Below are 22,879 nucleotides of genomic sequence, written 5' to 3'. Positions count from 1 at the left end.
TTGAAAACATAACTAATCAGACGAATTCAAAACATTTTATTTTGGAGAAAAATGGCTGAAGATTTTTAAAAATCAAGCTAGTACCATACACCGAGAAAAGTTATTGATAGTTGGCATTTGCTACAGGTGAGACCAACTAACCTATTCCTTATGCTGACATGCTGAAGGAGCAAATGATTATGTGTTTATTTATTGTGTCTGTGATTAGTTTCCCCAGTTGAATTTCCTATTTTCTTTAAAAATCCATTCATCATCAAGTCACAAAAAGATAAATATTGTATGATTTCACTTACATGAGGTATCTAGAATAGTCAAACTCACAGAAACAAAGTAAAATGGTGGCTGCCAGGAGATGGGAAGGGACAATGAGGAATTAATGGGTACAGAGTTTTAGTTTTGCAATATGAAAAAGTTATATAGAGATTGGTTGCACAACAACGTGAATGCACTTAATGCCACTGAACCATACAGTTAAAAATCATTAAGATAAATTTTGTTATGTATGTTTTACTACAAAGACATAAAAAATGATCAAGGGACTTGAGAAGACATTTCTTCAAAGAACATACACAAATGGCCAGTAATTGCATGATAAGATGCTTAACATCACTATCATTAGGGAAATGCAAATCAAAACTACAAGATATTACCTCACACTCATTAGCACATCTACCATCAAACAAACCCAGAAAAACAAAATCTAAGCACCAGAGAAAAACTAAATGTTGGTGAGGATGCAGGGAAATTGGAATTCTTATGTACTGCGGGAAGGAATAAAAATTGTGTGGCCAGAATGGAAAACAGAATAGTGGTTCCTCAAAAAAAAATTAAAATTACCATGCTATCCAGTAATTCTACTTATGGCATATACCCAAAAGAATTGAAAACAGGTAATTGAAGAGAAATCCATGGGTATCAACACCCATGTTGATAACAGTGTTAGTAAGCAAAACTTGGAAGCCAACTAAGTTATCCACTGATGGATGAATGGATAAACAAAATATGGTATATAAATACAGTGAGATATCATTTAGCTTTAAAAAGTAAGGAAATTAAAAAAAAAAAATTAGGGGATCCCTGGGTGGCGCAGCGGTTTGGCGCCTGCCTTTGGCCCAGGGCGCAATCCTGGAGACCCAGGATCGAATCCCACGTTGGGCTCCCGGTGCATGGAGCCTGCTTCTCCCTCTGCCTGTGTCTCTGCCTCTCTCTCTCTCTGTGTGTGACTATCATAAATAAATTAAAAAAAAAAAAAAAAAAGTAAGGAAATTCTGACACATAACTATAACATGGATGAAACCTGAGGACAATTATGCTAAGTGAAAAGAAGTCAAACACAAAAGGACATATACTATAGGATTCCACTTGTATGAGAGGTACCTAAAATAGTCAAACTCGGGAGATAGAACGGTGTTTGGCAGAAGCATGGGAGAGGGGCAAATGGGAAGTTATTGTTTAATGGATATAGTTTTTGTTTTGCAAGTTGAAAAGAGTCCTGTGGATGGACAGTAGTAATGGTAGCACAACAATATGAATGCTTAATGCCACTGAACTATATATACTTTAATATGGTTAAGATCATAAATTTTGTTACGTGTATTTAGTACAATTAAAAAAATTCCTACTCCGCTAATCTGATGCACTATTTAAAAAGAACTCAGGGTGGCTTCCAGAAGACAGACCTGAGATGAAGACTTGTAAATGGCTCAATGCCATAAAACTGGAAGTGACCATAATTAAACCTTGTTTGCGATGCTTGTCTTGGCAAATGTGTTGTCTCCTGAGTGCCTAGTGTACATGGCTAATTGATCTCTAGACAAAAAGAAAGAAGACATGCTCCTATGATGGTCTACATTAACCTGCCCAATTCTCAGTCACCACTCCTACAAGCTTCAATCCACTGCTTGTCACTGATGCTAAAGCAAAAGAGATGTAAATTTTTCCACGTGTGGGTGAACAGTTTAAAAGAGAGAAATGGACTTACAGATTAGATCTTTGAGGATATAATCAAAGCTGTGGATCCATCTCACAGAGAAGTGAAGGTTACAAAATTTTATGTAACATTTCAGGGGCTACTTAGGCTAACCTTAAAAAAAAATAACTGCTTTTACTGTCCCCAACTGTAGAAGTTGCTACAGTTTTGTTCAGTTTTAAAGAGTAGTTCTTAGTTTAGGCAAATTTCATATATACACCATAATTTTCTTGTTTGAATATGAGCTAATTACTATTAAAGAGTGCACAGATGATATCTGATACAATACAAAAACTCATTTATCGCAAGAAATAAATAATATTCTCTGCCTGAATCTTACTTAGGTTCCTGGATACAAGTTTAAGCAGTATTTTCCAGTGGATCACATACAGCAAAGGTAGCAAGCTACTGCCAAAATCCAGCCTCAGGCTGTTTGTACTGTCCAGAAGCTAACAATGGCTTTTACATTTTAAAAGGTTGCTTTTAAAGGAGAAAAAAAAAAAAAAGAAAAAATGTGATAGAAACTATCTACGGCCCAGGAAGCCTATTAAAATACCCACTACCTGGCCCTTTATAAAAAAGCTTTGCCAAACTCTGACCTAGAAGTTAGTTATAATTTTGTCAAGTGAAGGTTAACTGAAAACTACCATTTTTAAGTATTTAATGTTTTCTTCTATTGAAAAAGAGCAACTTTAATTTGATATATTGTTACTCTGTGATTATGCCTTCTTTTGTTATGAATGTTTGGAATCTTAATTTCATCTATGTTTTAAAGGTAAGTGTCTTGAAAAACATCATATGGAACAAGATCATATAACCAAATAATAACACAATCTTTAAAAGTTTAAAGAGGCCTGGGCGCCTGGGTAGCTCAGCTGGTTAAGCACCTGACTCTAGATTTGGGCTCATGTCATAATCTTAGGGCCATGAGATCGAGCCCTGGATGGAGTTCTGTGCTGGGCATGAAGCCTGCTTAAGATTTTCTCTCTCCCTCTCCTTCTGCCCCTCCCCTCCCTGCCTGCCCCTGCAGGTGCGTTCTTTCTCAATAAAAAATAAAAATATTAAAAGTTTAAAAAGGCCAACTCCTACTTTCAAGAAAGGAGTTGGATGACACATTTGGCTTATCAGTGACAGATCAGAAAGAAAATGTCAGGGTAGCACAATTTCATGAGTCTACTCTTTTGCTGACTCTTGTAGATTCCATCCATAATATCACATAGCTAACAAAGAATTTAAGATAATATATTTTAGGATATATTAAAAAAAACCTGTGCTTTTTGTGCTTTTCTGTCTTCCTTTTCTTGAAAATTTAAAAATAGAATCAACAACAACAACAAAAAAAATAACAACCCTGGTCAAGCCCACAACCCAAAAAGATACAAAGAACATATAACAAATTAAAACACCAATCATTAAAAAAAAAAAAAAAAAGAACCACCAATCTTTTTCTTTCCTAAGGCTAAAAAGGTTTTATATAACTTATATTTGAAAATTATATATCATCTTTAATGCTGTTCAGAGGAAAAAACAATGGTTTATAATGCCTAAAGTGATACTATCTATAGTAAAAAAAAAAGTTATATAGTAATTTCCATCATATACTATCTCTGGGAAAAAAGTCTTTCTTCTTGAAAAACATTTACTTTTCTTCTTTAATAGAATAAACTTACAAAAGGAAGTCTCAGTGAACTGTGATGAAGCTGGTAGAAATACCTATCTGTTTAACAGACAAATACAGCAAGGAGAAATTATCTAATCAGGTACAGAGTAGTGCAATAAACATTTTTTAAAGAATCAAAATGTTAATAACACAAAGTAAGATAAAATCTGTTACTCATCTGAAAAAAAAAGTCCTACTCAAAAAGCCAACAGAGGAAAGTAGAAAATAAAATGAGACACTTGTGATAGCCACAGAAATCTTTTTTGGCATGGTAAGCAGTGATAGACAGTATCACCTATAATCTAATTCTAAATTACATAGTTGATTACCCACATTTTGTTTTGAATGCAGAGAGAGAGAGAGAGAGAGAGAGAGAGAGAAATTGTTTTTTAATATACATCTATTAAATAACACCTACAAACTCACGAGAATTGTTGCCAGAATAACTACTGGGAAAAATCAATTAAAATATGAGGCAGAGACTTCTAGTTTGGGGACTGACATATAAAAAGCTTGCAAATATTACTCCAGTTCTGACAAGAAAAAAACTAAACAAACTGAAAGTCAACAACTCTTTGTAGATCTGTCAGAGAACTAACATCAATAGGTAAACTGCTGCCACAAAACTAGAAAAACATAAAGGTGGATACAGAGAAACCCAGCTTACCAGGAACAGAAGCTCACAGCTGGAACCAGTACTGACAGAAAACTTAACCATGATGGATGAACTGATAGAGGCACACTGTGGACAAGCTTGAGTTAAAAAAAAAAACTCCAGATGTCCAGTCTTAGCGGGGCCACAACTCCAACTCATCTCCACTTAACTCCAGCTCCCTCCACCCTTCCATCATGGGAGGGAAATGCCCAACTTTTACCCCTTCTAGCCATCCTTTCTGACTGAAGGGGGGGAAATAAAAGCTGAGAAGCAGATATGAAGGCTTTAGTCTAGGACACAAACTCACTAAAAGAATCAGAAAATCACACAAAACTATAGAATACTTCTTCTCTTCCTCCTTCATTATACCATATTATTTAGGTTCCTGTAAATCAACTGTCTTAGCTGAAAGAGCCATCTCAGGTCCTTACTAAGGAGACCAGGGAAAACCAAAGACAGCAAGGGAGACAAAAATAAGGAAATTTTAGCCTCTGACATGGACTAGAGCAAATAGTAAATAAAGCCTACCTCTGAGCTACACAAACATAAAACCTTATGCCCAAGGTTAGCTTACAGCCATTCCTTTTACCTGATACATCATGTCCAGCTATCAACAAAAAAATGGCAAGGTACACTAAAAGGGAAAAAAACACAATCTGAAGGGACAAAAGCATCATCAGGCTCAGCTATGAGAGAGATTTTGGAATTATCAAACTGGGAATTTAAATAACTACGATTAATGTTAAGGGCTGTAATGGAAAAAATGGACAACATGTAAAAACAGATAGGTAAACGTAAGCAGAGAAATGTCAACCCTATGAATCAAAAGGAAATGCTAGAAATCAACACACAGTAACAGAAATGTAGAATGCCTTTGATGGGCGCATCAGCAAACTAAACATGGATGAAGAATCAGTGAGCTTGAAACTAAAAATAGAAACTTCCCAAACTGGAAAGCAATGAAATAAAAAGAATGAAAGAAAAAGAGAGAGAAAGAGAGAAAAGAACAGCCAAGTACTCTGAGAAAATTACAAAAGATGTGGCCTATAGATAATGGGACATCAGAAAGAGAATAAAAGAAAGAACTGAAGTAATAACAACTGAGAATTTTCCAAAATTAATGACAGACGCCAAGACACAAGAAACTCCAAAGAAACAAAGTAGGACAAATGCCAAAATATCTACACCTTGGCACATGATATTCAAAGTAAAAATTCAAAGACAAAAAAATATGTAAGACTTTTGGCTGCATATATAGCAGCATATGGTCGGCATTTCCCCATTCTCCTTTGGGAATTCACCCAACAGCAACAAGGAAAGAAATAAAATCCCAAACTCTTACAAAAATTAGAAGACCCCTATGATCTGAATCATAATATAGGTGGAAGGGGTACACTATTGGTGAACTGACAGAAGGTATGCAAGGAAGCAGAACAGAGCCACTCTGCCTAGAGATCTGAGAAAGCCTGTGGATGTGCAATTTTGCAGAGTAAAGAAAACCTAGCCTGAATTTGTGGTGTGCAAGAGCAGGAAACTCTCTCATCATGCAGTTGCTCTAAATAGTAAAGGTGGTAGTGCAAAATAAGGAATCATATGGATAAGCAATATTTACAGGAAGCAAATCAGAAGTAGGAACTGCCTGGAATTTGACCTTAGCCCCAGTGTCTGAACATGAACCATCTAAGGGGGGTAAAAATCCTTAAAGGAGAATAAGAAAAAAGAAAGAAAAAAAGAAAAAAGTAGAGTCACCTTCAACTTCTAGCTGTGATAGAAAAGGACTAGATTTGTTCACTTGCTATAAACAACTAGAAAACTAGATAAACTACAGGGAACAATGGTTTGAAACACTGGACCAATGGCATAGGACTAAAATCACTGAGTGCAGAAATGAACCTAAAACTAACTCATCTGAACTTTCTGAATAGAAAAATTCCCTGGGGACACCTGGGTGGCTCAGCAGTTGGGCATCTGCCTTCGGCTCAAGGCGTGATCTCAGAATGCCTAGATCGAGTCCCACATCCGGCTCCCTGCATGGAGCCTGCCTCTCCCTCTGCCTGTGTCTCCGCCCCTCTCTCTCTGTGTCTCTCATGAATAGATAAATAAAATCTTAAAAAAAGAAAAGTAAAGTAAAGAAAAGAAAAATCCCCTATCAAATGGTTTCTTCTTTTTTTAAGGCACAGAAGGACCTTATTTAAATTGGATTCTTATTCAGAAGATATGAATATAAAAGCTTATAAGGTGGATTTAAGTCCCAATTTACATTGATAAATAGACCTATGATAGTACTGTAGTAATTCTAAATAAATGTCATTATCAATATGCAACTTAAGGCTATTTTAAAAATACAGGTGAAAATATTTTTTTTGGAAATTTGAACAGGTAGATTGGTCAATTAATCTAACATGGCAAAATCAAAGACGGTGAAGTGGAAACATTTTACATTTAAGATCTTTTAGAGTTGAGCAGAAATGATGTAAAATAATCATCGTTAATGTCCACTATTATTAAATATAATAAATACCTGTTTCTTCCTAGATTGAAGTTTTTTAGAAGTTACTGGGTGACTGTTCAAAACAGGTCTTCTCCTGTTTTCAGTGGTTTGTCTGAATCTTTTCTTTCCTCCTAAAAGTAGAAATAGTTATCAAAAACTGTTCCAAATTATAATAAAAAGGGGATGTTTAAAAAAAAAAAAAAAGGGGGATGTTTTTAAAGGTTACCATGAAATTCCTATCTAGTATTTAGCTATCTAAAAACAAACAAACAAAAAAAAAAAAACCCAAAAAACAACTGGGATGCCTGGGTGGCTCAGCATTTGAGCGTCTGCCTTTGGCTCAGAGAGTGATCCTGGTCTGGGGATCGAGTCCCACATTGGCTCCCTGCAAGGAGCCTACTTCTCCCTCTGTCTGTATCTGTGTCTCTCATGAATAAATAAATAAATAATAAATAAATAGAACTCTATCTGCTTATTTTTTTCCCCTTTGAATCTGGGAGCAGCATAGTACAATGCAAAGATCAGTTTCTGAAAATCACAGGTGGTACTGAATGTTGTTGATTCTTTTATAGGTCTTCAAACAAGTTAGCTCACCTTCCAGAAGAATCTACCTTTTTTCATCATCTATTAAAAAAAAGGAATAGTACAGCAGCCCGGGAGGCTCAGCGGTTTAGCACTGCCTTCAGCCCAGGGTGTGATCCTGGAGACCTGGGATTGAGTCCCAGGTCAGGCTCCCTGCATGGAGCCTGCTTCTCCCCCTGTCTGTGTCTCTGCCTCTCTCTCTGATTAATAAATAAATAAAATCTTAAAAAAAAAAAAGGAATAATATTTATCACATAGGATTGCTGAAATTTTCTTAAGATGTTTAAGGAGTATTTGACCTAGTATAAGAAGACAGCCCTTCTTTCATTCCTTTCTTATTCATAGTCAGTTTAGTAAGATAAAAATGTATTTGTAACTGAAAAGAAAACAGTTAAGTATTGAAAAAAAATTGTTGGGCAGCCCAGGTGGCTCAGCATTTTAGCGCCACCTTCAGCCCAGGGCCTGATCCTGGAGACCAGGGATCAAATTCTGCATCCGGCTCCCTGCATGGAGCCTACTTCTCCCTCTGCCTTTCTCTCTCATGAATAAATATGATCAGTAAACAAAGCTCAATAATATTTCTGTTCATTAGCAGCAGTTAAAATATTGACAATAAAAGATAGTATTTACAATACTAACAAAAAATATATTCTTAGAGATAAATCATGTAAAAGTGGTAAAGATGTGTATATCTAGTAAATTTTAAAGCTTTACTATGTGTATGTGTATATATACTACACATTATAAGAAAATACATATAAGACAATTTATTTATTTTTTTCATATAAGACAATTTAAATAGAGAAATATACTTCTGTTCATGCATAGAAGACTTAATATAATTAAAGCCTATAATTAACACTAATATATAATAACTGTGTCCATTCTTTCTGAAAAGTATATTATTACAACACAGTTTCAAATCAAAATTTCAACAGAGTTTTTTGGTAGAACTTAACATTATTCTAAAATTATATGTGTTGTGAGTAGTCCACCACTGGCCCTGAGCATCCCTGCAGTTTTTGCTGAATGTACAAGGCTTATTTGTTTCCTGATACTAAGCAGTTTTATAGTCAAATAGGCACCTAAGTAGGTCAAAGGAACCATAGCCTGACCACCATGTAACTACTCTCTCAGGGAGCAGACTGGCTAGTTTGCTCTCCTGTTTTGCTGCTTACTCAAAAAGTGGTAGGCCCTTAACACCAAATTTCTAAGATATAGTACAACCTATCTGCCTGTACAGCATCTATCTGGGGCCACTGTATTGCCTATGGGACTCAGGATAAAGAAACCAGCACAACTATTCTGATGCCATGCTACTGTTTTGCTCTGACTCATTAAGTCGTATTGCCTACTTTTGGCACCTACAGAGTGGTAGCAGTTTTTCTGCTTGCGATCTTCTATGAAGTTCGGTTTTTTCCTGACAACATGGAAGATCAAAATACCAAGAATAGTCAAGATATTCCTGAAGAACAGTAAGATGAAGGGGATTTCCCTATCGCATACTGAGTTATAATGAAACTACAGTAATTGAGACAATATGGTATTGTTGCAGGAACAGACCATACATGCTGATCAGACTCTAGTCAGGAAAATGGAAACCACACTAATTATGAACAGAGATGTTCATACTGCAAACTGTTTAAGCAGGTGCTAGAGGACTAAAATAGCAAAAAAGGAAATTAATAAATTAGCAGAGATTAATAATTACCAATGAAATTCATAATTACAGTTGGAGGCTTCAATACTGTCTCTCAGTAATTGCTGAAACAAGTAGGCAAAAATAAGCAAGCATACACAAAATCTGAACAGCACTATGAATCAACCTGACCTCATATTTATAACAGAATTCACATTTTTCTCAAGTGCATATCAACACTCACCAAGATAGACCATATCATGTACTATAAAACAAATCTTAAATTTAAAAAAAGAAAGAAATCCAGGGCACCTGATGGCTCAGTCAGTTAAGTGTTTGCCTTCGACTTAGGTCATGATCCCAGGGTCCTGGGATTGAGCCCCATGTTGGGCTCCTGGCTCAGCTTCTCCTTCTCCTCCCATTCCTCCCCCCCCCCCCCCATTCGTGCTGTCTCTATTTCTCTCTCTCAAGTAAATAAAAATCTTAAAAAAAGGAAAGAAAAAAAATCCTACAAAGTATATTCTCTTCCAAACAGAATTAAATTGGAAAGCAATAATAGAAAGATATCTGGAATACCCTTAAATATTTCAAAATTAAACAAACAGCTTCTAAGTATCCTGTAAGTCAAAGAAAAAAAAGTCTTAAGGGAAATGAAAAAATATTTTGAGCTAAATGAAAAAACAACATCTCAAAATCTTTGGGATGGAACTAAAGCAGTAATTAAAGGGGAGTTTATAGCATTAAATGCACATATTAAAAAAGACCTGGGAATCTATGAATAAAAGGCAACTCATATATAAAGGGGAAGAAAGGCTGACATCAGACTTGTCCACAGCAGCACTCATAAAGTCAAAATATAATGGATCAGTATCTGCAAAGTTGTAAGAAAAATATTTCCAAAGAATATTATATTTAGCCAAATTTCTTTAGCAAAAAACAGTATACACTTAAGGTACAGCATAGTTCCATATGTCAATGGCATTGTAATAATCTTGTATGGGGACAGATGGTTAGCTACCCTTGGGGTAAACACAGCATAATATATAGTTGTCCAATCACTATGCTGTACACACAAAACTAATGTAACATTGTATGTCAACTATACTTCAATAAAAAAAAGAAAGGAGCATCTTCCACCTTAGTGATGATAAGAGTATGGATCTGTCAGGGGTTGCCACCTGAAGAGTCTGCCTAGAGGGGAAGCCATCACAGAGGAAAGTAGAACTGAGAGAGATAGAGGAAGCAGGTCTAATCAACTACTGAGAGAGATAGAGGAAGCAGGAACTGAGGTGAATGACTGAATTGCTGGATCCAGCCACACTTGAAGGTAATGTACCTCTGAACTTCTAAATAGGAGCCAATAAATTCTCTTTCTCAACTCCCTCCAAATAATAGATCTTCCCAGCAATATAGGAATTTAGAAATTATAGAACCTATAATCCCATCTTTTTAAAAAACCTAGCCAGTGGATCCCTGGGTGGCTCAGCGGTTTAGCGCCTGCCTTGGCCCAGGGCGCGATCCTGGAGTCCCGGGATCAAGTCCTGCGTCGGGCTCCCAGCATGGAGCCTGCTTCTCCCTCCTCCTGTGACTCTGCCTATGTCTACCAATCAATCAATCAATAATCTATCTATCTATCTATCTATCTATCTATCTATCTATCTATCATCTATCTATCTTTAAAAACAAAATCTAGCCAAACAAGAGGTAAGGAATGGGGACATGATGATCAAAGGTTAGTAACTAGCATGAAATCAATTTAAATACAGATTAAATTATTTTGGGAATTATGACTAGTAAAGAGAATTCAACAAATTTTTATCATATAAAATAAAACTAAGAAAAATTGGGAATTGGTAGGAGAGGGCTGTTTTGTTTTTTTGCTAATATTGCCCTTTTTAGATAATCAACAGTCTAAAATTTAAATTTATGATTACAGAGGCAAGCCTAGCCAATCTCTTGAAGCATTTCATATTCTTTATTCTTCATTTTGGAGGAATCATATAGATTATGATAGACTTCTTATGAAACAGCATTTACATAAAGTTCAAAATGTAAATGTGTTTTAAAGTTAACATGTAAAAAAATAAATAAAGTTAACATGCAAACTAATCACATTTTTCTAAATTTTTATTTGACTATTTTTCTACTGATGTAGTCTAGCCCAGCAATTAAAAGCATGGGCTCTGCAGGCAGAAGGTCTAATTTTGCCTGGCAGACTCAGTCGGCAGAGCATGAACCTCTTAATCTTGGGGTTGTGAGTTCAAGCCCCACTTTGGGCAAAGAACTCACTAGGGACACCTGGGTGGCTCAGCATGAGTGTCTGCCTTTGGTTTAGGGTATGATCCTGGAGTTCTAGGATCGAGTCCCACCATCAGGCTCCCTGCATGGGAGCTCCCTGCCTGTGATTCTAGTTCTGTTCACTATTTCTGAGATCAAGTAGATTTTACTTAATCTCTTTTTGTAGTGGCTTCCCCATGTATAGAATGGGATTATTAAAAAAAAAAGGCACTTTTAAGATTTTTGAGGATTAAATGAATTTACATACTGTTTCGCTGGATGCTAAGTTTTTTCTGCACAGAAAGAATTTAGGTAATTTTCTTTCAAGTTTTCTGAATCACTCGATTTTTTAAAAGTACATGACAATATTACAAATCTGAAAAAAATTTTTTTGTAAAGGGTATTTTAAAAAAAATTTGAAAAAACTGTTTAGCATAAATAAAACGAAATCCATTAATTATGAAGAAAGGGTACTGTGTACCCTTTAAGCAAAGTGGAATTAAAAAAAAATATGTATGTATATATTACTAACATCTAACAAAAAGTTAAGAAATGTACTACAACTCAAAATCTTCTAGGCTCAATATCCATAGCCAGTGTCAAACCACTGCAATGGGATTACAGTTGAGTTTAACTACTAATCAACTACTTAGAATCTAAAAAAGTAGTATAAGTTTCCATTTCTTTGAATTTTGTATTATGAAATTAAAAGCCCTGAATCCCCAAATTATTTTAGTTTAGAATTATGATTCTTAGCCATTTTGCAGTAAGAGATGCAGAACAATTTTGGAGTAACAACATGAATTATTTCTTTGAGTTTAACTTTACCATCTTTAAGATGAGGATGATAAGATCTATGGATGTAAATGTTTTAGAGGTATAACTTACAAATATTAGTTAAGACTAGTCCTGTCGTCAGCCATCAGTTATGAACTAATTTAGTCAATTAATACTTACTGTAGCTCTACTATGTCCCTGGCATCAAGTTGGTACATCTATTATTTTCATACTGACCAATAAGTTGCTAAGTGTGGATCAATAGTTTAAAAATGATTGTATTCATTTTCATTCATTACCTAGAATGTAGTGAGGTTCAATAAACATTTGCTGAATGAATAAATATCAATGAGAAACTTATAATCAAATTTTAATTTAAAATAATTAGGACTGCTTTTAAGATTTTTGGGGGGGTGCTTAATGTTGTTTTTTAAATACAGTGATCCCTTTTATAAGAATAAATTCTGAGGATCCCTGGGTGGCTCAGCGGTTTGGCGCCTGCCTTTGGTCCAGGTGTGATCCTGGAGTCCCGGGATCTAGTCCGACATCGGGCTCCATGCATGGAGCCTGCTTCTCCCTCTGCCTGTGTCTCTGCCTCTCTCTCTCTCTCAATCTGTGTCTCTCGTGAATAAATAAATAAAATATTAAAAAAAAAAAAGAATAAATTCTAAATGCAAGGAAGAGAGTAGCTAGATTCCACAGTCAATCCTCATTATTCATGTATCCTGTATTTGTGAATTTACATCCCTAATAATTTGTAACTCAAAAGTCAATACACAGTGGACACTGGTGGACATTCATAGACCAAAAAATTCATCTCACCTGATGTGTGTGTTCCCAGCAAAGGTTAATAAACAAGATAACTCTCTGCCTTTCTGTTTTAGCTCTATTATAAATGTCTTTTTTAGTGTCTATTTTATACTACATTTTGTGTTTGGGGGGTAATTTTGCTGTTTAGAATGGCCCCCAAATGTATTGTGGAAGTGTTGTCTAGTGTTCCTAAGTGCAAGAAGACTTGAATGTTCCCAACAGAAAAAATGTGTTAGCTAAGCTTTACCCAGGCACAAGTCACAGTGCTACCGGCTGTCAAATCAGCATTATATATTAAAAAGTGTCTTTAAACCGAAACATGTAAACATTCTGAGCAAGACTATACATTTATATTTATCAGTTGACAAAGCTGGTGACAAGACGCTCAAAGGAATCTAACCCTGTAATTCCCCTAAGGTTTAGTATTTACTAGTTGCGGTGACTTTATAGAACATAACTACCATAGTAACAACTTCCATGTTTCAGATAAGTAACTATTTCAAGTTGCTGAATAAAAGCTAAAGTAGAAAAGCAGTGTGCCAACATAGCAAAAGTACTCCAAGCTAGGCAATCAGAATAGCTAATTTTCTAAATTAAGTACTAACTTTCTAAGTTAACTCTATGGAGGTATGGCATTTAATCCTTTGTGCTTCAGTTTTCTGAAGTGTCTGGGTATTATGATGGGGAGGTCAGGGGCTGGATCAATTTCAGGGACACATTAATTCTCCACTTCTAAAATTGAAGTAAGAGTACTCACTTTGAAGAGTTTCCACTCTTTCTTCTTTCCTATTAAAATCCTGTTGTTGGCTTCCATGTTTTGACTTATATAGAAAGAGATTCTTGTGAGACCTAAATTAAACATAAAAGCATGGGATTGGTTCCATAAAAAGTAGAATAGCTATGAAAAAAAGATAGATGATTTGTCTTAATCTGTTATAGACCTTCTCCTACTTCAGGTTGTTTCCTTGCTGAGTGTCTCCTCTTAACCACGGCCTCTTTAAGATTTTTGTTGTCCGACTTCCTCTCTTCCTATCACTTAATTTCCCTATCTCATCTACTTAGAAATCAAGATTCTTTTGACCTCCTAATTATATAGGTGAAGGAAAAAAAAGTCCTCAGACTATCAGCTATTAACTTTCATCTCTCTTGTGGCTTTTAATTACCAAAATAGGAATTCCAAAATTCCTTTACACATAATGATTATTTTTATAGCTTCCAAAAAGAGCTTTTTTGAAATGAAGGCTGTTTGGAAATACAGGGTGTAGCAAAATTTTGACAACACTGCAAAGTTGGTATTATTTCAATTTTTATAAAGGAGCTAGTCTAGATGAAAAATGTAGTTTACCTAAGCTTAGGAAATGATTTTACCACCACCTAAAACCTCTATTTTTACCTAAGTACACATGCAACCTGCTAATCTGTTCCCGTTCTCCCTGTGCTCTAATGTCATTCTCAACCTCTTCACCAGCTCCCCTACTTCTTTTGCCCCAAAATCTAGCTCTCCCTTAGGGAGAATATTTTTCTTTGTGGCCTACTCAAGTAGACAGGTTTAATCTTCTACCTTCTTATGAACTGAGTCCCAGAGGTGGGTCTCTATACTTCTCATTTCCTAACGAATACCACTTTTAGGGTCCTGGTTCCACAGAAATTTTAGCCCTTGAGGATTTATGCCACTGATGTGTATCTCCATCTACCACTCTTCAGAATCATTCACTAACCTTGCAAGCACTTCCCATCATTCAAAGATCTTTCTCTACCCCCCAAGGATGGTTTTATCATGTTACTTCAGTGTTCTCATGGATAACCCATATACAATCCTGACCTCTCAATTCCTCAGTTCCACTGACCTCCCCCACACCAAACCAAAACCTCGCATCACTGTTCCTGTTCAGCATCTCAGCTGCTCTATCTCTGAAATCATTCATGCAGACTTTCTATTCTCTGAACATGTTACATGTCTGTAACTAAAATGTAGATTAAACATAGTTTTTCAAGTAATTTCATAAAATAGAACTTGGGATATTGGGCAACTCCGGTGGCCCAGCGGTTTAGTATTGCCTTCAGCCCACGGCATGATCTTAGATACCCTGGATCGAGTCCCACATCAGGCTCCCTGCATAGAGCCTGCCTCTCTCTCTCTGTGTCTCTCATGAATAAATAAATAAAATCTTAAAAAAAAAAAAAAAAAGAACTTGGGATATTCATCAGAAATGTAACTGTCCCCCACCCCCAGCAACATATCCTTGTTTCTAGGACAGAATTAGAATTTATTAAATATTGGCTTTAAGTTCAAGGACTCCCTATATGTGTATGCTAGTAATGGCCTTGTGGAAACAATGTGTAACAACCCAGGATCCCAGAGGCAGATCTCTATGGTTTGGAATTTCAAGACATGTCAAGGTCTTGAATACCTGTTGAGATAAGCAGTCACCTACGATATTCTCTAAATCATAGTATTTATATGACAGTTATTATAACATATCTAAGTCTGTATGAAGTGTTTCAAAGATTTTAAAAGATAGATAAGAAATAGGTCAATTTACTTCACCTCAATAAGGATACTGTATTCCTTGAGAATTCAGTTCCTGCAGGCTGTTTGTCACTAATATTTCAAAAGAAGAAAAAATATGTAAGAATGTAAGCAAAAGAAACTTTGCACAAAGTTAGTACCTACTATATAATCAAGTCCTATTTCAATTTATACAAAATATCTTTGGAAAGAAACTCTGATAATATTAGAACATACAGAGAATTACAACATGGATAATTTTTGCCCAGATGTGCTTACCATATATTAAATCAAGCCTTCACAAACATAAATTAAGCAGAGTTAATGTTATAATCAAGCATTCATATGGCTCTTTCAAAAACTCTTCCATAGATCTTTATTTCCATGGATTCAAGTTTAATTTCTTGCCCTCCCCACCAGGCTCCAAATGAACTTTTTTACCAAGTCCCTTCCCCCTTTGCTGAAGTTAAATTTAGCCTCCACAAACACAGCGTGACCATTTACACCTTTGGGCCTTCAATGGAACAATTCTACTGTCCTAAAAAGACATTTCCTCTTCCATCCAACTGTAAAAATCAAAAGTATCTTTCAAGTGTCTGCCCAATGCTCACTCCTCTTGGAAGCTGTCCATCTCAACTTCTTCAGCATTTAAGTCTATATATTTTAACAAGTTATGTAATGCCTTCTGCTGTTCCTGTTTCATGTCTATAATTCATTTTGTCACAAAATAGCTTATACACTTTATCAGGGCAAAGTTTTTATTTTATCTATCACTGATAACATGACGGTTTCATCTTTCCTATTATTTAATTTTGCAATCACACTTCTGATTCTATCCTTGTTCATTTCTGTCCTGATTTTTATCCTGAGACTGGTGATTTTGATGCTTAACTTGTCCTGATTCTATCTGCCTCCAGGATGGCCTTGATATCTGCTTGGTTCTTGATCTTTATTTTGTCTCTAGTTTCAGTTTTATTCCCTATGTCTAGTGCATTGCAAATTCTTTCAGCTTGACCCTGAATGGCAAGTAAGGGCCTGCTTTGGAGACAACAGAAAGAAGAGAATTCAAAATTGAAGCACGAGACAGGCACGAAAGAGCTTATAGTATTTGAGGATTGGGATGAAGTTCTGTGTTGCTAGAAAGTACCATTTAGGTAGGTAGAGAAAGGCTAATGCTTAGGGATAAGGTTGTATATAAAAAACAAAAGGGGGGGGGGCTAAGTTTGGCTTTGTAAGCCATGCCGATAAACTTCCAACTCTCATCTAGCACGAAACAAAGCCAAAAGAGATTAAGCTGGAAAGTGACTTAAACAGATTTATTCTTATGGGATGCTGGCTCTAGAAGTCATGTCAAAGATGGATTTGCATGGTACAAAGCTAAGTAATAACCTAGGACACAAGTGATAAGAAGAATATATTAAAGAAGCATGGAGATGGAAGTCATAACACGTAGGGAGTTAACTGGACATGTAAGGAGAGTCAGGGTACAGAGACAGATGAGAACATCAAGAGTTCTGTTTAGATATAATGACTATATATCCGACTTGAACTCCAATCCCCACCTCGAAGTAAGTAGTTAAGATGAGCAACCTGCAGCAATAAAGTCATGGGACCAAGAAATCCACTGCCAAATCCATCCATCCAGAAATCATAAGGATCTGAGGTCTGGCCTTGAGTTAAGGGTAGAAGAATAGAGGCAATGGACCATAGGTTCAAGAAAAAAACTTTAAAATGGTAGAGTTTATCTTCTTCAATAAGGTTAGCTTCTAAAGCCCAAATGAAAGGTAAAAATCACCCCTGAAAATCCCTAAAGAAATAATTTTGGAGACTGAACTTGTCTCTTACTACAGTAGTCCACCACTTATTTGCAGCTTTACTTTCCACAGTTTCTGTTACCCATGGCTGACTGCATCTGGAAGATCATCCTCCAAAGAATCTTATCAGCCTAACACTATGTCATAATGCCTACATCATTACTCTCACTTCATCTTACCACACAAAGTATTTTATCAGCTCACATTGTCACGCTGTCTCAGAACTCAGATATTCTGAAAGACCACATTCACATAGCTCTTATTACATTATCCTGTTAGAATTCTACTGTTGTTGTTAATCTCTTAGTGTATCTAATTTATAAATTAAACTTTATCAGAGGTATGTATAGATAGTTAAAAACAGAATATATATATATAGGTCTGGTACTTTCAGAGGTTTCGGGCCCAGACTAGGGGTCTTGGAACATACCCCCATGGATAAGGGGTCTATGTGTAGGACTGACATAGCCCATTTCCCTTCGGCATTGAAGCAAATCACAATTTCTTCAGCTGAGCACCAGACCAAGTGGTTAGGCTACTGTTAAAGATGTAAGAAGAGGGCAGCCTGGGTGGCTCAGCGGTTTAGCGCAGCCTTCAGCCTATGGCCTGGTCATGGAGACCCAGGATCGAGTCCCACGTCAGGCTCCCTGCATGGAACCTGCTTCTCCCTCTGCCTGTGTCTCTTCCTCTCTATCTCTCTGTGTCTCTCATGAATAAATAAATAAAATCTTTAAAAAAAAAAAAAGATGTAAGAACAATGTCTTAAAACACATTCCTCAGTATCCTGGGGCCCATGATGGGGGATGTGAGATCTGAGAACTAAGGGGCACAGATGAGATTCAAGTTTTCAAACTTAACAGTTTCAGAGCACATGCTGCCTGAGAATGTACACTATTTAAACCACTATTTTGCTTAGCACATATAACAATTTACATAAACCATGAAGTAATTGTACAGTATTCCAAATATCCAAATGTTAATAATCAAACATGCCCTCTATAAAAATTGTTAAAAATGTCTCACTAGCAACATGTTCACATAAAGATGCATCCATGAGATTGAAAATAATGAATTTACAAACCTTTTTCCTACATTCAAATTAGCTTCAGTTTCCATTTCAATATTGTTACCATTAGGTTTATCTTGAGAAGTTGTTCTTGACCTTTTACTTTCCACTACTTTTGCTGCTGCCTTAAAAAATGGAGTTGTGGAGGAGGAAGGAATCCATTAGGTCATTTTGAACAAATAGTATTAAAAATAAAGCTTTCTAATATTTTGATAGTCATAACCAATATATCTGTTCACAGGTCAATAAAAAGACTGCATTGTGTTCTCTCCAGTAACTATGACATCAACAGCAGCTGCTTTAGTTACCTGCTTGGTCTACAAGCCTTATAGAGAAAATCTTTCCTTGTATATGTATTTGATACACACAGTGCTTGCTAGGCAATTTTAAGATAAAAGGTTACTTTAAAAAAAAAAAAAAAACAATAAAAATTCCAGATTGGGGCACCTTTGTGGCTCAGTTGGTTAAGCATCTGCCTCTTGATTTCAGCTCAGGTCATGATCTCAGGGTTGTGGGATCAAGCCCCAGAATGGGCCCCACGCTGATCATGGAGTCTTCTTGGATTCTCTCACTCCCCCTGTACCCCCTTAAATAAACAAGCAAAATCTTAAAAATTAAATAAAAATTTTTAAAAAATTCTAGGTATCTACTACACTCCCTTAATCAGTACTCCATTATAACATTAAGTTAAAATTTTTTGAGGCCAAGACTGAGAATAAAATATTATTAAAAAATCTTTTTAGGGACACCTGAGTGGCTCAGCTGTTGAGTGTCTGCCTCTGGCTCAGGGCGTGATCCTGGGATCCGGGACTCATGGAGTCCCACATCAGGCTCCTCGCAAAGAGCCTGCTTCTCCCACTGCCTGTGTCTCTGTCTCTCATGAATAAATAAATCTTAAAAAAAAAAAAATCTTTTTAAAAGGTCCTTCTTCAGCCCAATTTTACTTTTTCCAAAAACATGCTAAAAATTTCTTTAATCTGTTCTCCCCTCAACTTTAATTCTGAAAAATTTCCCCAACTCTTATTTCATAAAGTTTAAAAACACTGCAAAGATCACTAATAAATGTTACTAATTATAACATTTTGCCATTCTTCTACAAAATCACTAAATAAAATTCTGATTACTTTTAAGGATTTCTATTTCAAGTATTCCCCTTTATAATAACAATTTCTCCTTACTCTACTGTTAGAGTCTGAAACATGCATACCTTCATAAGAAAGGCTGATGATTTTTCGTTTATCACATAATCCACATAACTCTTAATTTTCTCCATCATGTGGTTGTAGGTGAAGTGTTGAAAAATGGAGTGAAATGTGTCTTTCTGAGAGATTATCACAAGCAATTTCCTTTTTAAAGGCTAAAGACAACAGGAAAAATGTATTAACACATAAATCACAAATAAGATAGAAATTTTGTCTTATTTAATTAAAAAAATCACATTATAAACTCAGAGACACAGGAGATTTTTTTAAAATAAATTCTCCTATTTTAAACGGCTCACCAATATATTTTTTCTTACTTTAAAAAAAAACCTACTTTGCATTTCACACACATACAAAAGGATTAAAAAATGATGAACCTGAATGTCCACTGCCAAGTTTAAGAAAATCTCATCTGTACAACTGAAGACATTGTTTACTACCATAATGATTGCACCTCCAGCTTCTCCTCTCCTCAAGGTGGCCATTATCTTGAATTTAGAATTTATCATATCCATACATTCCTGTAACTTGCACTAAGTATGAATGTACCTTTAAATATATGGTACTATTTAGCATATGCATATTTTTCTGAAACTTCCTATGTTTGCTCACTCTGTGACATTTATCCATGTTGATTTGATTTTTATAGAACTAATTACTTTCACTATAAAACAATATTCCACTGATCAAAAATACCACTTATTCATCCATTCTTCCAGCCTTTTGAAAGATTTTAAAAGCTATTTTCTATTACTGCAATACTGTTGAACATTTTTCTACAGGTCTTCTTGTGGACAGTACAAGTTTCTCTTGGACTTGTTCTTTCAAGGCTGGTTATACAATAAAAGCTACAGATCCTTAAAAAAAATCTACTTAGGCTCTATTCAGATCAATTGTCTTAACAGGGCAAACTGTCTTTTTTTTTTTTTTTTTTTTTTTTTTAAGATTTCATTTATTTATTTATTCATGAGAGACAGAGAGAGACACAGGCAGAGACACAGGCAGAGGGAGAAGCAGGCTCCATGCAGGGAGCCTGACGTGGGACTCAATCCTGGGTCCTCAGGATCATGCCCTGGACCGAAGGTGGCACTAAACTGCTGAGCCACCCAGGCTGCCCTTTTTGTTTTTTATAAATAAAACTTCATGGCTTTTAGGGAAGCCTGGATGGCTCAGTTGGTTGAATGGCTAACTCCTGATTTTGGCTTAGGTCATGATCTCAGGGTTCTGCGATCAAGCCCTGAGTTGGGCTCTACGCTCAGTGGGAGTCTGCTTAAGATTCTCTCCCTCTGTCTTTCCCCTCATTTGGGCTCTAAAATAAGTAAATCAATCTTGAAAAAACAAACCAAAAAACCCGTTCATGGCTTTTAAAATGGGCAGCAAGAATAAAAACAATTACTTCAGGGTATTTATCTAGAAGTAGAATTGCTGGAATACATACTTACAGATTTTGCTAAAATGCTCTCCAAAGTTTAAGTACTAATTTATAGCACTAAGAAGGTATGGCAGCCTTAACATTTCCCCACTCTTTGAGCCAACTGTTAGTATTCTAAGATATTTTAATCATTGTCAGTCTGAGGTATAGACATACTATTTCAATATATCACATGGGATTGCCCGGATTACTCACACTAGTGAGGTTAAACATTTCCTCTTATGCTTACTGGCTGTAAGGTTTCCTCTTCTGTGAGGTACAGAGTGGGGTTTGCAGTAGCCTAACAGTGCTAAGGCAAAAAAGTAGAGGCAAGGAACCCAATAAACAGATCAGGCTCTCAGCTGAAATCTCTGGAGGGTTATACCCTAGGAACAGGGGCAAATTAGAGACAGACCGAGCCTTAATAAAACTTCAACCAACTCTTGACTCAGCATAGTCCCTCAACAGATTAAGGTGACCAGCCCCCAACTCTCTACAAGCACAGAAAAAGGTGCTCAATTTCACTAGTCAAAGAAAGAGAAACTAAAACCCAATGTGATACTACCACATATTTGCCAGAATCACTAAAAGGAAAACTACAGAGAAGGTCTGTGAAGCAAGTACAACTCTTCCACACTACTGAAGGAATGGACAGAACCACTTTGGAACACTGTTTGGCAATATCTACTAAAACCGAGTATGTACATATCTGATAACCCATCAATTCTATTCCTAAGTATATAACCAATAGAAACACATATGTATTCTACAAAGAATATGTAAAAGAATGTTAATAGCCAAAACCCGGAAATAAATGTTGCTCAACAGCAGAATGGAGAAGTTGCATATTCCAACAATGGAACATTGAGAATAAATGAACTATTGTTACAAGCAACTCCATGGATCAATCTTACATAAACTTGCTATATGATTGCATTACATAAACTTCGGAAACAAGTAAAACTAAACTTGGATGTTGTAAGTCAGGATAGTGGTTATCCTTAGGAAGGTGGGAGGGATAGTGACCGGAGGGTGCTGGCAATGTTCTTTTTCTTGATCTAGGGGGTCATCACAAAAGCATGTTTCTTTTGTGAAAACACATCTCTTTATACACTATATTACATGTATGCTACTAAAGGTATGCTGCTGTTCAATAAAAAGTTCACTAAAAAATGTATAAAACTGGGGATCCCTGGGTGGCTCAGCGGTTTGGTGCCTGCCTTCGGCCGGGGCCTGATCCTGGAGACCCGGGACTGAGTCCCACGTCAGGCTCCCTGCATGGAGCCTGCTTCTCCTTCTGCCTGTGTCTCTGCCCCCCTTTCTCTTTTTTTCTCTCTCTCTGTGTCTCTCATGAATAAATAAATAAAATCTTTTAAAAAAATGTATAAAACTATCATTTCTTTAAGTTTTATTCCAACAATGCTTTGTTTTTAATATTTAAAAACTAAGTTCAATTGACCTTAACATTACACATATACACAAAAATTACTAATGATCACATAAGAAACCTCTAGAAATAAGCTAATTATAATGCTTTTTTTCTGGGGGTACTTGGGTAGTTCAATAGGGTAAGCAGCTGCCTTCAGCTAAGGCCATGATCCCAGGGTCCATCAGACTCCCTGCTCACTGAGAAGTCTGCTTCTGCCCCTCTCCCCTGCTCATGCACATGCTGGCACTCTCTCTTTCTCCCTCCATCTCAAATAAATATATAAACAAAATCTTTTAAAAAATGCTTTTTTTTCTCTACTTGTGCTGCCCAATATAGTAGCCATTAGCCATAAGTAGTTACTGACCCCTTGAAATGCGAGACCTGAATTTAGATAGAAGTATAAATACACACCAGATTTCAAAGACTCAGTACAAAAAACAAAGTGTAAAATATTCCACTAATAAAAAAAAAAAAAAAAAAAAAAAAAAAAATATTCCACTAATACTTTTTTATGTTGCTTAAACATTAAAAGTAATGTTTTTGGATGTATTTTGGGCTAAATGAAATATTAAAATCCATTTCACTAGG

General features: G+C 36.0%; 1 protein-coding gene across 3 annotated transcripts in view; it reads right to left on the bottom strand.

Annotated features, from left to right (window-relative positions):
* TERF1 (telomeric repeat binding factor 1) overlaps positions 1–22,879 on the bottom strand; it is a 37,162-nt gene that overhangs the window by 2,079 nt on the left and 12,204 nt on the right. Inside the window, exons 5-9 of one of the 3 annotated variants that reach the window (XM_025477995.3) lie at positions 19,457–19,606; positions 18,265–18,374; positions 15,409–15,462; positions 13,618–13,709; positions 6,806–6,906 (exon numbers count right to left, since the gene is read on the bottom strand). In XM_025477995.3, coding sequence (XP_025333780.1) covers positions 6,806–6,906; positions 13,618–13,709; positions 15,409–15,462; positions 18,265–18,374; positions 19,457–19,606 — 507 coding nt within the window. The remainder of the gene's footprint in view (positions 1–6,805; positions 6,907–13,617; positions 13,710–15,408; positions 15,463–18,264; positions 18,375–19,456; positions 19,607–22,879) is intronic. The other 2 variants (XM_025477997.3, XM_049103691.1) reach the window with 2 other exon arrangements.

The sequence above is a fragment of the Canis lupus genome, chromosome 29 (assembly GCF_003254725.2).
Source record: "Canis lupus dingo isolate Sandy chromosome 29, ASM325472v2, whole genome shotgun sequence".
Taxonomy (NCBI): Eukaryota; Metazoa; Chordata; class Mammalia; order Carnivora; family Canidae; genus Canis; species Canis lupus.
This window is presented reverse-complemented; position numbering and strand designations above follow the sequence as displayed.